Here is a 14454-nt window from a genome sequence, read left to right on the forward strand (position 1 = left end):
ACAAGAATCAAAAGTCTGTGCAGTGTGGTACAGAGGAATAAAATTTAGGAACCAGATTAAAATCTAATTGGGGGCAGCTAGGTGGCGCAGTGAGTAGAGCATGGGCCCTGGAGTCAGGAGGACCTAAGTTCAAATTGGGCCTCAGACACTTGACACACTTACTAGCTGTGTGACCTTGGGCAAGTCACTTAATCCCCAATTGCCCTGCCTTCCCCTCCTCCAAAAAAAAAATGTAATTGGGAAGTGTTTAACAAGATAAATAAAAATACAATGCAATATGGATAATGTTAATTTGTGGTTTTGTAAGTCAATAAAGGACCTGCAGGGATCCATTTCTATTTGAGTTTGATGCCACTGGTGTTGTGGATAGAGGGATAGTCCTGTGTCCATTGTCCTTAAGATGCATTTATTAAGCACCTACTGTGTGCCAGGCACCGTACAGGCTGGGGAAACAAAGACAAAAGACAGCTCTTGCTCCCAAAGAACTCCCAGTCTAACAAGGGAGATGACAAGCAATGTTGTTGTGGGTATCTGAGTCATAAATACCTGAGTGCCAATCTAGTCCCAAGTATTTAGTAGCTGTGTGGCCCTAGGCAAATCACTTAACCAGTCTGGGCCCCAGTTCCTCATCTAGAACCAGATGGCCCCAGCTCTACTCATGCGCTCTTATAAAATGTAATTACTCACATCCAAACTGCATTTTAGACATTAAATTTCATCCTTCTCCCCAATTAAGCTTTTGAGAAGACACTGGTCACCTTTCTTCACTTTCCTGTTTGCCTTTCTTTCCCTGGCCCCACCCTCGAACAAGCATCAAAATGTCTTAAAGATAGGCGATCAGCAGAGAGAAGAAATTTAGCAAAGAACTTGAATTGAGAGACAGAGTGGATAGTAGATAGATTAAGGAGTCAGAAAATATAGATTAAAGATTTGGAGCTAAAAGGGACCCAGGAGGCCACTGAGTCCCATCCCACCCCCTTCCAGATTGGTATAGAACATGACTTGACTCGCTTAGGGTCACATAGCTAGGCTTTGAGTCCAGATCAGTGCCCTATCCACTATCAACACTGTCTTTCTCATGAATTTTAGTCTTAGCTCTGATATTCTATAGAATTATTTTGGGGGGCAATCGGCATTAAGTGACTTGCCCAGGGTCACACAGCTAGTAAGTGTCTGAGGCCAGATTTGAATTCAGATACTCCTGACTCCAGAAGACAGTGCTTTATCCACTGGGCCACCTAGCTGTCCCTATTTCATAGCCTTTTGACATTAGTCAAGTCACCTACCCTTTTGATCATCAGTTTCCTCTTCTGAAAAATAATAAGCATCTGCCATACTCATCTCATAAATGTCTTGGGAAACTATTCCCTTAAATATCTCCAAAGATATCCCAGCCCACAAGCCGACATAGGTTTTTTTTTTTTTTCCAGTCCACATCTTCCTTGACTTCTCTGAATCATTTGACACTCTTGACTTCCCACTTCCCATGGATAAGATCTCTTCCTTTTGCTCAGAAATTTTACACCCTCCCAGTGCTCCTTCTATCTCTGACCACTCATTCTCTGTCTCTTTTAGTGGCCATTATCTTTTCCCCAGCCTTCTCACAGTAGGTATCTCCCAAGGTTCTTTGCTCTGCCCTCATTTCTTGAAAGAATGAGTAAAAAGGCATACAGTAAGTGCTTACTATGTGTCAAGCACTGCGTGCTGAAGACTGGAGATGCCAATACAAAATGCTACAGTTTTCTGTATTCCTCTGATACCCTAAGGTGTTATTTTGTGTTATAATGATTTGTGTTTGGGTCAATTCTATGCCCACCACCCACCCACCCATGAGGGTAGAGACTGTCTTATCTCTCCCCAGTACCTAGCACAGTATTCTAAACACAGCAGGCACTTGATAAATGTCAAATTGTGAAGACGACTAAATCGCAGGGTCAATTTCTTCTTTTTTACAATTCAGGAAATTGAGCATCAAACTGGACCATCTAATGGGTGGTCCAGTTGTCATGCAACCAACAAGTGTAAGTCAGTGTCCAAACTCAGGCCTTCAAAATCAAAGACCATTAGTCTTTTCAATATGTATGGAGGCAAGATGGAATAGGAACAGGCATGATGTTTACATCAGTCCACTTGTGGACTTTCCTTCCAAACCAATTATAGCAGTAGCATACCAACCTGCTTTTTTTCCCCAAAATGTTCCCATCAACAGGATCATTAAAATACACAACACAAACAGGTCAGGAATGGTAATTAATAAGAGTCAGTCAATAAACATTAATAGCAAACATCTATATAGCTTTATAACATTTTAAAAGCAATTTACGTATATTTTATTTGATCCTCACAAGAATCCTGAGAGGCTATTATTGTTGTGCATTCGTTTCAGTCATGTTGGACTCTTTGTGACTCCATTGGGGATTTTCTTGGCAAAGATACTGGAGTAATTTTCAATTTCCTCCTCCTCAGTTGAGGATACTGAAGCAAACAGGGTTAAGTGACTTGCCCAGGGTCACACAGCTAGTAAGTATCCGAGGTGAAATTTGAACTCAGGTCTTCCTGACTCCAGACCTGGAGCTCTATCCACCACACTACCCAGCTGCCTCAGTATTTCTTAGTCTCCATTAGCTCATTAACATATACATATTCCCTCCAGCATCTGCTGAATTGAATTTTGTATCGGAGGTTGCTTCAACCCATTGTCCAATCAATACACAAATATTTATCAGACTTCTATGTGCCAGGCACTGTATTGAACTCTTGGAACACAGAGGCAAAAATGAAACAGTCCCTGTCCTCAAGGAGCTGACACTCTATTATGGTAAATAACACACATTTAAGTAAATAAATAACATAGATAAGGACCAGACCTGTGATTTGATTGATATAAAAAACTCCCGGTGTGGAACTTCTGCCAAATGCAGGTCTGCACCTTCTCTACAATTTCTAGTCTAAAAAGAGTTGTCTTGGGGGGTTGGTGAAGGGGGAGTGAATTAAAGGGGTGAAGTCACTTGGCCAAGGTCACACAGCCACTGTGTCCAAGGTGCAACTTGAACCCAGGTCTTCTTAGCTTTGAGGCTGGACCTCTATACAGGGAAGAGATTTAGTAGCTTTGTGACCCTGGGCAAGTCACTTAACTGCTTTTTTATAAAGTTCTAATAATAGCACTTATCTCATGGGGTAGTTGGACAGATCCAATGCTTTAACATTATGAAAAGTACTCTGCATACCTTAAAGTGCTGTATAAATGCAAGCTACTATTATTATTATTAATGACAGTAATTAACGGCAATAATCCTAGAAGCAGGAGAAAGCCTCTGAAGCTTCTAGGGTAGGAGAGTGGCTTAAGATAACAAGCATTAATCTAAAGTTCAAAATTAAAGTGTGTATGTGTTTGTTTGGGGTTTTTTAACCTGACCTTGGGATGTAGCAGATGACTTTGAAACCACATTATTTCCTCATTTAAACGGTGCTCTTTGGGAGGCAGTACGGAAGACAGGGGACCTAGAAAAATGAGGCTGGCAGTGTCCTGCCCTTCCTCGGGGTTTGTTAGAATCAATACAGCCACTCTATTTCCTTCTTAATGGCATCAAAGTGCCATCGGTGACATGTTCTAGAAAGCACCAACCAACCTGAGGACAATATGGGCTGGATCCCATGGCAACTGAGCCTGGAGTTGCCAGACAGGGTCCTTGCTCTAGAAGACACAAAGGGGGTTCATTGTGCTTTTCCCCATTGTCATTGTTCAATCCTGCCCAATTGGAAAAGCAGTTACAGGCTCACGATGCCTGCATCTTCTGTTGCTCTCTAACTTCCCTTTCTAGCTAGCTGGCTTCCACTTAAATTTATAATCTCTACTTCCTACCTAAATTGTTGAAGTAGCAGAAAGAAAAAAATTTCCCAAGACTAAAACCACCCACTCCTACCTTTCTTCCCATTGAACCAAGTCAACAGTAATTAGTGCTACTTCAAGCCAGATGGTAATTTAACTATCATAGTTAATATGACTTCTACCCTAATGGATGTCTGGGGTTTTTTTTGTTTTTGTTTTTGCTTTTTTCCCCATTGAAGCTATCATATTGGTAATAAAGATTAAGAAGGAGAAACATATCTAAAGGCCATTTAGATGGCATTAAAAACCTAATGGTTCTAGCAAAATGATTTAGGTGGTTGGGAAGTGGGAGATAATTGGACGGCCCTAAAGGTGTGCGTGGCAGGGGAAGGGGAAGGTGTTGGAATGGGGCAAGAGGATTGTAGAACTCCTCAGCTATGAGTAATAGATTCTATTAATCTTTATTACTAAATTATTTTTGTGGTGGTAGAAATCTTTATTTAATCATGTAGAAAAATGGGGTTTTTTCAGGGTTTGGTTTTTTTTAAACCTAGAAAGATTAGAGATCATGGACCCCAAACTTGCAATCCATTTTACAAATGAGAAAACCAAAAGCAAGAGAGATGAAGTAGATTTTCCAAGGTCACAAAGCTAGTTAGGGGTTTTGCTTCAGTTCAGATCTGACCAGGTTACTCCCCTACTCAGTAAGCTCCAGTGGCTTCCTATTGCCAAAATAAAATACAAAATAAATACAAATTAAGAATAAATACAAAATAAATATGTAAATTAAAATAAAATACAAATTTCTTTGTTTGGCTTTTAAAGCCCTTTAAAACTTGGCTCCAACCTCTCTTTCTAACTTCATTCTTTTTTTCCGGGGGGGGGGGGTGGTGGGATGGGGAAGGCAGGGCAATCGGATTAAGTGACTTGCCCAAGTTCACGAAGCTAGCAAATATGTCAAGCATCTAAGGCTGGATTTGAACTTAGGTCCTCCTGGCTCCAGGGCTGGTACTCTACCCACTGTGCCACCTAGCTGCCCCAACTTCATTCTTTATTAGTCTCTCTTCTAGCCAAACTAGCTTCTCTATTCTTCACATGGGATATTCTCTCATCAGATAAAATAATACTTGTCAAGTGTTTAGCAAATAGCCTACCATATAGTTGGTGTATACTAATTGCTTATTTCCTTTTCTTTCTCTTCCCTTTTCATCTCTGTACCTTTGCGCTTACCATCCCCCTTTGCATGGCTGGAATGCACTCCCTCCCCACCTCTGTCTTATAGAATCTTTCACTATCAAGTTCCCTTTTTGCTGTAAATCCACTGTCCAATCAATATACAAGTAGGGATCAAACTACTATGAGCCAGGCACTGTGTTAGGTACTGAGAATACAGGGGCAAAAATCAAACAGAGCCTAGTCCCAAAGAGCTTGGGGGCACTGTCTTGTATACAAAGCATTTTGATGACCCCAGCTACTGGTACCCTTCCTCTCTAAATTTCCTCATTTTAATTAATACTGTTATACTGTATTAATTTTGTATTTGTTCAGTATATACTTATATTTGCACATGTATCCCCCAAAAGAATGGAAGCTTATTAAGAGTAGATTCTTTTTCTTCCTTTCTTCCTTCCTTTCTTCCTTCCTTTCTTCCTTCCTTTCTTCCTTCCTTCCTGTCTTCCTTTCTTTCTTTTTTTCTTTTTAACTCCAGCACCTAGTGTAGTGCCTGGCACATAGTAGGTGCTTAATAAATAATTACTTGCTTGATTGACTGATAGTGCCAGACCTGGGACTAGAGAACTCACCACTCAGGGCAGGGATCTTCTATTCCCTCTCTGCTGTGGAAGGCAGCATGGTGTTATATAAAGGGCACTGAATTTGATGGAGGAAGAAGAGAGTTTGAAACCCAGCTCTGCTATTTACCCTCCCTGTGTGACCTTACATAAAAGTAATTTAACCACTCTGAGTTTCAGTTTCCTCCTTAGGAAATTGAGGGGATTGGATTAGATGTCTCTAAGTTATCCCTGGTTCTAATTGCTATATATGGACTTTTGAAAGGAAAGGTTGAGGCAACCGCTTTGTTATCTATTACTCACGGAAGAGGTTTTGGACTCCGTTTGCTTATCTGGAGTCCATGCCAGGCAGGGGGAAAACGTTGGTGAGAGTTAAAGTATCACATGGCATGGGGGGTGGGGGAGTATACAAAAATAGGATAGTTTGGCTGAAATGTAGTGTGTATGAAGGGGGCTATTGTGAATTTTTTGTTCTTCACTCATTTTTCCAACACTTTGTAACCAATTTGGGATTTTCTTGGCAGAAATACTGGAGTACTTTGTCATTTCTTTCTCCACCTCATTTTACAGGAGAGAAAACTGAGGTAAGCAGGACAAAGTAACTTGCCCAAGGTCAAACAGCCAGGAAGTATCTGAGGCCATTGTAAAATAAACCTTAGGAAATCAGTCAGTCAACAAACACTTAAGCTCCTACCATGTGCCAGACCGACACTGTGCTAAGCAGCACTGATGACATAAAAAAAGACAAAAATAGTCCCAGCCCTCCTGGAGGTTACAATTTAATGAAGGAGACCACATGTAATCAACTATATACAAAGAGGATATAGACAGGATGAATTGGAAGGAGCCTCAGAAGGAAGGCACTGAGATTAAGATGAACTGGGAAAGACCCTGCAGAAGGTGGAATTTTAGCTGGGATTTAAAAGAAGCCAGGGAAGAAAAGGAAAATGGGAGCCAGATTGTGGAGGGCTTTAGTGAGTTTGCATTTTCTACTAAGAGGCAATTCCCTACCTTTGAGTAGGGAAGTAGTACCATTGGTCACGTGCTTTCAGAAGATTGTTTTCCCTGCTGACAGTTTGGAGATGGGAGGGACTAAATTTCTTGAGGGCAGGTAGTGTTTTTACCTTTCTTTGTATCCTCAGGGTTTAGCAGGATGCCTGGCATTTCATAATTGCTTTTTAATTAATCAATTGATAGGAAGCAGAGAGACTAATTAGGAGGCAATTACTATAGTGCAGGCAAAGTGGTGACAAAGGCCTGAATTAGGAAGGTGGCTGTGGGAGGGGAGAACAGGTAGAAGATGAGTTATGGGGTTGGAATTGACATGAGTCAGTAACAGATAGACTGTGGAGGGTGGTGGACAGAGAAGTCTCAAAAGAACAGCTCTCTAGGTTTTGAACCAGAATGCCTCACTCGGTCTTGTTGCTCATCCTTCCTTCTCAAAGAGGACCAATGACATCAAAGGATGATGTCTTGACTTGCACATGAATTGGATTTAAGTGTGGGAGTGCCTCAACATAACTTAGTGAGTTAAATTAGCCTAAATATTTGAATAGGACAGCTAGATGGCACAATGGTTAGAGCACCAGTCAAGAAGATCTGAATTCAAATGTAGCCTCAGACACTTACTAGCTATTCGACCCTGGGCAAGTCACTTAACCCTGTTTGCCTCAGTTTCCTCATCTGTCAAATGAGCTGCAGAAGGAAATGGCAAACCAAGAACACCCTAAATGGGGTCAGGAAGACTCAGACACAACTGAACAACAACCAATATTTGAATAGTTATGCAAAGCTTTGTCTAATGAAGTGCTAAATGAAAAACTACAGATAGTGAGTAGCTTTCTTTGGACCTCATTCTACACAATAGAGTGATTTTCATAATTATACTTCTGTTAATGGACTTAGAAATAAATAGCAAACATTTGCCAGTCCTCTTTATAAATTGCTCTAGCCCAACCAGACAACCTGCCTCCAAGGAGGCCAAAGGAAGAAAAGTTAATTGTTTTTCTTCACTTCTCATTTGGTGGACAATTGTTACTCTGGCAGGGAGGAAAGCGGGAGAGGGGGAGAAAGAAATAAGCATTTCTTTATATAGTGCAGACACTAATGTAAGACTAGTAGAGAGCCCATCTCAGTCACTCCCTAGGACACCTAGGACAGAGATGTTAATTTCAAAAGGATATTGTAATCTGACTAGGAAGATCCCTTGAATGAACCCAGAATGTTTAGCCTGGAGAAGAAAAGGATCAGGAAGACATGATGATTATCTTCAAGTATTTAGAAGGTTAGGAAGAGAAATTTGACTGGGAGAGCCAGCAAGATTTAGCAGATGGGACATATCCTATATGCCCTGGATTAGGACTTGGAACATCTGGGTTCCAATCCTGCTACAGATAAGTACTTATTAGTTTCTCTATCCTTGACAAGTCCCTTAGATTCTCTGTGACTCAGTTTCCTCACCTGAAAAACTATGTGGACTTGATGACATTTAAAGGTCCCTTCCAGTTCTAAATCTATAATTCTTTTGAGCTTCAAAAGACCAATGGGTGGAAAAAAAGGCAAATCTAGGAGAAAAACAAAAACCTTTCCTCATAACCAGAACAATCCCAAAGTGGAATGAATTAACTATGGAGGATCATAGGATCATAGATCTAGAGAGCTGGAAGGTAACTAAGAGGTCTTTCTGGTATGGTCCTCACATTTTACAGACATAGAAACTGAGGCTCAAGAAGGCTAAGTGACTTGCCTAAGGTCACACAGGTAATAAGCATCAGAGAAGAGCTTTGAACCCCAGCTCCCCTGATTCTAGAGCCAGAGCTCTTAGACCAAAGCTAGTGAGCTCCTTCTCACTGGAGGTCTTCAGGAAAAAGACCCAATGTCTCCGCATCGACATAAGGATTCTTGTTCAAGTATAGGTCAGACTAGACCACTGATGAGTTTCCATCTAACCCTGAAATACTGTGATCCCGCAAAAGCTTTCATGCTTATAGGACAACTAAAGATGTATATTGGGCACTTTGGGCTTAACATCCTGTCTGGCCAGACCATGATTGTCGGGGACAACTAACCGCTGAGTCACCTTGTTGCCTTCAGTGAGCATTGTTCAGTTGGCAGACTCAAGCCAGCCACCAGGAGAGCAATGATGGTGTCTACCACGTCTCGGGCTGGTGAATGATAACATTCACTGCACAGAACCGGGAAGCGGTTCCTAGGGATGAAACAAAAGGAGTGGGAATGTCTGTAGGGTTTTCTGTTGGAGTCTGTAGACCTGGCAGCTCATTTAGTAATGCAACAGCACCCATTGCAAGCCACTTACTGTATGATTAATGTGCCCCTAGATCTCCCCAGACGTTTATGACACCTTTAGGAATAGCGCTGACAATGACTTTATCCCACGCAGCTACTTCATACTCTCTGCATTGCTCTTAATTATTTATATATTCTGGAGTGGTTGGATTCCTCTCCCCCCTAGTGCTCAGAAAGGTAATAAATGAGAAAAGTCAATGATCTGTAAATTACAACATTGATTAAAGAAGTGATTACTGATATAACTCTTACACGGCTATTATGCTAATGCTTGCTTAGATTTCAGGACAGTATTTACATGCTAATGACAAATTTGCTAGTGGTGTCTAAAATTAGTTTATGTCTTTAATCAAAATGTAAACATTTAGAAAACTGATCGTGTTTATTGGGAAGGAAATTAATCCATTCTTCCCCCACCCCCTTCTTGCCTGCCCCTGGCTACCCTCCGTGTCCCCAAAGCAGCTCAGAAAATTTGCCCATGTCTGCCCACACCAGCTGTGCTTTCTCAATAGCAGAGCAAATGGTTGCCCTGGATTCAAGGTGAAAACCCTACCCACTGCATATATAGCTCATTCCATCTCTGTCTGCCCAGTTCACAAAGGCCAAGAAAGAGCTGATTTGGATAGAAATTGTATAAAGGGTCGAGAGCACATTCAGCTCATCAATTGGTGGCTGCCTGAGTAGAATACATTGTTAGTCTGAAGTCTGGAATGGACTCAAGAGCTCACCCAAGTCAGATCCGTCATCTTAGGGACAGGAGATAGGGACTAGACTTCTCATGTCATTAGCCCAGCAAACTCCTTGGACCAATGCAGGCCAGCATCCTTTCTGCACTTTATCACCATAAGCTTTCCTAGAACACTGCAAGAGGCTAACACTGTGAGAGGGTCACATAGACAGTGAATGTCAAAGGTGGGACTTCAAGCCAGGTCTTCTGGGCCTTGAGGACAGAGCTCTAGCCAAAAGGGCATAAAGATAAAACTGGGGTCCATCATGTTGAATGACTAACCCAACAACAGAGAGCTGCTAAGTGTCAGGGCCAGAATTCAAACCCAGATCCCCTGATTCAAAAGCCAATGTCCTTTCTCTTGTAACACTTTGCTTACACTGAAAAGTACTTGTGGTGTTTTTTAAATTTATCAGTGCACAAATAGTTGCAAAGCAAGTTTTATGAAGTCGTTACATTTGAAGCAAGTTGTAGGAAATAAGGGAGAGGGGCGATAATTTCATTGATATAGAGAACTACTGGATAAAGAATTTGGTGCCACCAGTGCAGGTCAGCACCTTCTAGTAAACTTATAGTCTTAGAGAATTGTCTAGGGCACTGAGAGGTTAAGTCACACGGCTGGTATGTATGAGAGGCGGGTCTCGAACCTCAGATCCTCCTGGTTCCAAGAACATTTTCTGTCTACTACACCAGGTGGCTTCTTTAGTTAGCTGATGCCTAATATCATATATATTACATAATTATGTGGTACAGTGTTGCATATTCCATAACAAAATTAAATAATTACTAGATTATTAATATTAATGATTGCATAATATATTAATACCACTATTATAACTAATAACAATTATTCATTATAAGTGTTCATAATATATAATTTTGTATTGATGTTATGTGTATTAATATAATTTTAATATTGCTATATTATATTTAATGTTTATTATATCAATATAATATATTGTATGATGTGTTAATATAGTATGATGTTATATTATTATATTATTAATGTAGTTGATTATCACATTACTATATTAACATAATGTGTTAATTTAATATGTAATAATTATTATACATTGTGGATGTTTATAACAATTTAAATTTTTAAGAAAAGAAAATATACTCTGGGAAGCAATCCAAGACTTGGAAGGAGGGAACATGATAGAACGTTTCTGGGTAAAGAGAGAAAGGAACAAGAAATTATTAAGTGATAACTATGTGCCAGGCACTATATTAAGCTATAAATATTATAAAGATTCATAGAGGCTGAAAAAAAAGGTGATACTGTCACTGGAGTATACTATAGTCCACTTCGGCAAAAAGGAGAATTAGATGAAAAGGAAGCAACATGCAAGCCAGGATCTTGCAGTGGTAGAGGATTCCAATTATCGAGACATCTGTTGGAGCCCTCTCTGCCAAGATTAGCCATTCCCGTTGTTTGACAGTTTGAGAGAGACTTGTGGTCTATATCTTAGACTGGGGTAGCTTTCGAAGTTGATTTCTCAAGAAGTACCTGACCTGTTCTACCAAGGCAAGATGAGAGATAATATCCTGGTGCCCCTCAATTGCTTTCCTTTTCCCCCTTCCTCTCTTTCTTTAGGTGTCAGACCGATGTGACTATGTTTTCGTCAATGGCAAAGAAATCAAAGGGAAGGTGGATGCCCTTGTGAATTTCACCTATCAGTATTTGAGCGCCCCCCTGCACATCACCGTCTGGGTGCCTCGCCTGCCTCTACAGATCGAGATCTCTGACACAGAGCTGAGCCAAGTCAAGGCTTGGAGAGTACCCATCGTTTCTAACAAGAGGTCAGACCGGACATATTTGTATACGTTCTTGTCTCCCCTCTCACAGCGTATGCTCCTGGCTTGTCAGTATAGGACCTATTACAATGCCTGCCACATAGTAGGAGCTTAATCAATATTTGGCAATTGAATAAAGTGTCTTGTAGCATAATGGACAAAGCCCTGGACCTGGAGGTGGAAAGACCTCAGTTCATTTCAAATCCAGCCTCAAACACTTACTAGCAGTGTGATCTTGGGCAAGTCGCTTAACCCTGTTTGTCTCAGTTTCCTCAACTGCAAAATAAGAGATAATAATACCATCTACCTCCCAGAATCATTACGAGAAACAAATGACTTAATATTTGTAAAGTGCCTGGCACATAGAAGGCCCCTTATGAATGCTAGCTATTACTTTACCTATTGATTGCTTATATCAGATCTTCATTCCTAGCCTTTCCTTTAAAATGGAAGGGGGGAGCATCCCAAACATTAACACTGTTTATAGTCAGCGTGAATGATTTTTCCAGGATGGTTCCAATTTCAAGCAAAGAAGGTATAAGCAAAGGGCTTAATAAGACTTAATAAAATAATAAACATTTTGATGCAGACTTATGATTTCACTAGTGGAAGGAATTCCCAGGATGGAGACTTCCTAGTGCTTAGCACACTGTAAGGGCTTAATAAACACTTGATGACTGACTGACTAATGTAGATGAGTCACTTCATAATAGCGTTCATATGGCACTTGGAGGCTTGCAAAGAGCTTAAAGACATTACTTCATTTGATCCTTAACAACCCTGAAAGGGAAGTACTAATAGGATCCCCATTTTACAGATGAGACAAAGAAGGAGTGACTTGCCCAGGGACACGCAGCTAGATTTGGACTCATCTCTTCCTGACTCCAGGTGGCTGAATCCACTGCACCGCACTGCCACCTCCCAACTTCTTGGTAACTTACGATCTTAAGGAGTGGCCAGAGTCTTCCTGACTCCAAATTTAACCATCTATCCATGAGATCACGATGCCTCTCTGCTAAGGAAATATCCTTTCTCAACCCAAGTGACCCAATTCAGGGCTTCAGGAAATACTGGCACAAACGTGGGCAGCCAGATGGTGTGGTGGGTAAAGTGCTGGGACTGAAGTCTGGAAGACCTGAGTTCAAATCCAGCTTCAGACATTTTGCTAGCCATGTGACTCTGGATTATCATTTTTAGCCTCAGTTTCCTTACTTGTAAAATAGGGATAATAGCACCTTTATCCCAGGGAAGTTGTGAGGATCTAATGAGATAATGATTTAAAGCACCTAGCGCAGTGTCAGGCACAGAGTTATATGTTGTTCAATCCTGTCAGCCCTGTCTGACTCATCATGACCCCATTTGGGGTTTTCTACTCAGAGATACTGAAGTGGTTTGCCATTTTCTTCATTTTACACATGAGGACTGAGAGGGAGAGTGGTTAACTGATTTGCCCATGGTCACACAGCTAGCATGTGTCTGAGGCAGGATTTGAACCCAGGTCTGCTTGATGCTGACCCCAACACTTTATTCACTATACCACATGCTTCTACTTGTACTCAGAAAAGTAATTCTCCCAAGTGATTCTGAGTTATTTTTTCTTTGTGTTTTTAAAGTTTACCTTATTCTCCCAAAAATGGGAAAAGTGAAACATGTATGTGCCTTGCTTTAGGAAATAGCTGATCTCCTTAAAAGCTTCATATGAATAATTTTTTTAATTTGTGAAATGGATATTTTTAATTCAGTAAAAGAGCACCCTGTTTAAACGCTCCCCCCCCCACCATCCATCATTTTTAAAGAAAATGTGCCATCTTCTATGTATGTTAGTCTAGAGCTTCATATCAAATTTGATTAAACGTAGGTACACCCCTACATGGGTCACCACACCCGCACGGTACTTATGAAATGAATGACTGGTGGGTGCCTGCTTATCCCTCCATTTCTGGGCATCTGAAAGCCAATTCCTTGCCCTAATTCCTCCATCCCAAACTGCCAGGACTGTACCCTTGATGATACAGGAAGCATCCAGCCTTAAAGTGCAATGGAAATGCTAGCTCTATGCCATTCATTTCAAGGGACAAATAAGGAGGGCTACCAATGTGATGAATGAATAGATGAAAGTATAAATGCACAAATGAATGAACATTCATTACGCATTTATTTATGTGCCAAGTACTATAAGGGACTGGAAATGTATCACACAAAAAAGACTTGAAGAAACTGAGAACTGAAAAGATTGAGAGGAGGCATGGTCACTGTCTTCAGATATTTGAAAGGGTGCCAATGAAGAAAAACATAAAAAGAATTGTTCTTTGTTGTTTCTGAAGACGGCAAGAAGAGCAACACATAGAAGTCTTCTCCGTTGAAGGAAACTATTCTTAAAAGTTGGAGCTGTCCAATAAAGATCGAATGCCCCATGGGGCACTAGAAATATTCAGCCAAAGATGGTGGGACCCCTTTTTTCTAATGTGCCTTGCTGTTTATGGAGCAATTTCTTCTCATTGGCTTGGTTATGTAGGGGTGTAGATATCATCACTCTTATTTTACAGGTTTGGAGAGGTCCAATTTCTTGCGTAGGGGCATCCAGCAAGTAAATATCAAGCCTAAGGCTAAAACAGATCTAAATATTCCAAGTCCAGTCCACTTTCTATGACACCATGCTACATGTCACAAATATTATATAGGTCTCTTGCTATAGGTCCAGTCTTTAGTAATCTACACTCATCATACTGATCTACTTGCAGTACCTTACAAATGGCTCTCCATCTCTCATTCCTCCCCACCTTTGCATTGGGTGTCACCCATGTCTAAAATATTTTCCTTTCTCACCTCTGCTTCCCATAATTCCTTTCATCCTTAGAGACTCAATTCAAACACCACCTCCTATAGAAAGCATTTTCCACTCCCTCCAGCTAATGCCTTCTCCCTGCCTTCCAGCTACTCTGCATGTGCCTGGTATAAGGGGTAACTAGGTCTCTACAGTGGGTAAAGTTGCTGGACCTGGCATC

The 14454-nt window shown here is 40.9% G+C and overlaps 1 protein-coding gene across 1 annotated transcript in view; it reads left to right on the plus strand.

The window, feature by feature from the left end:
- The window catches only part of TMEM132C (transmembrane protein 132C), a 537194-nt gene that overhangs the window by 502784 nt on the left and 19956 nt on the right, over nucleotides 1–14454 (plus strand). Inside the window, exon 6 of the mRNA XM_036734208.1 lies at nucleotides 11250–11455. Coding sequence (XP_036590103.1) covers nucleotides 11250–11455 — 206 coding nt within the window. The remainder of the gene's footprint in view (nucleotides 1–11249; nucleotides 11456–14454) is intronic.

Source organism: Trichosurus vulpecula, chromosome 1, assembly GCF_011100635.1.
Source record: "Trichosurus vulpecula isolate mTriVul1 chromosome 1, mTriVul1.pri, whole genome shotgun sequence".
NCBI classification, from domain to species: domain Eukaryota; kingdom Metazoa; phylum Chordata; class Mammalia; order Diprotodontia; family Phalangeridae; genus Trichosurus; species Trichosurus vulpecula.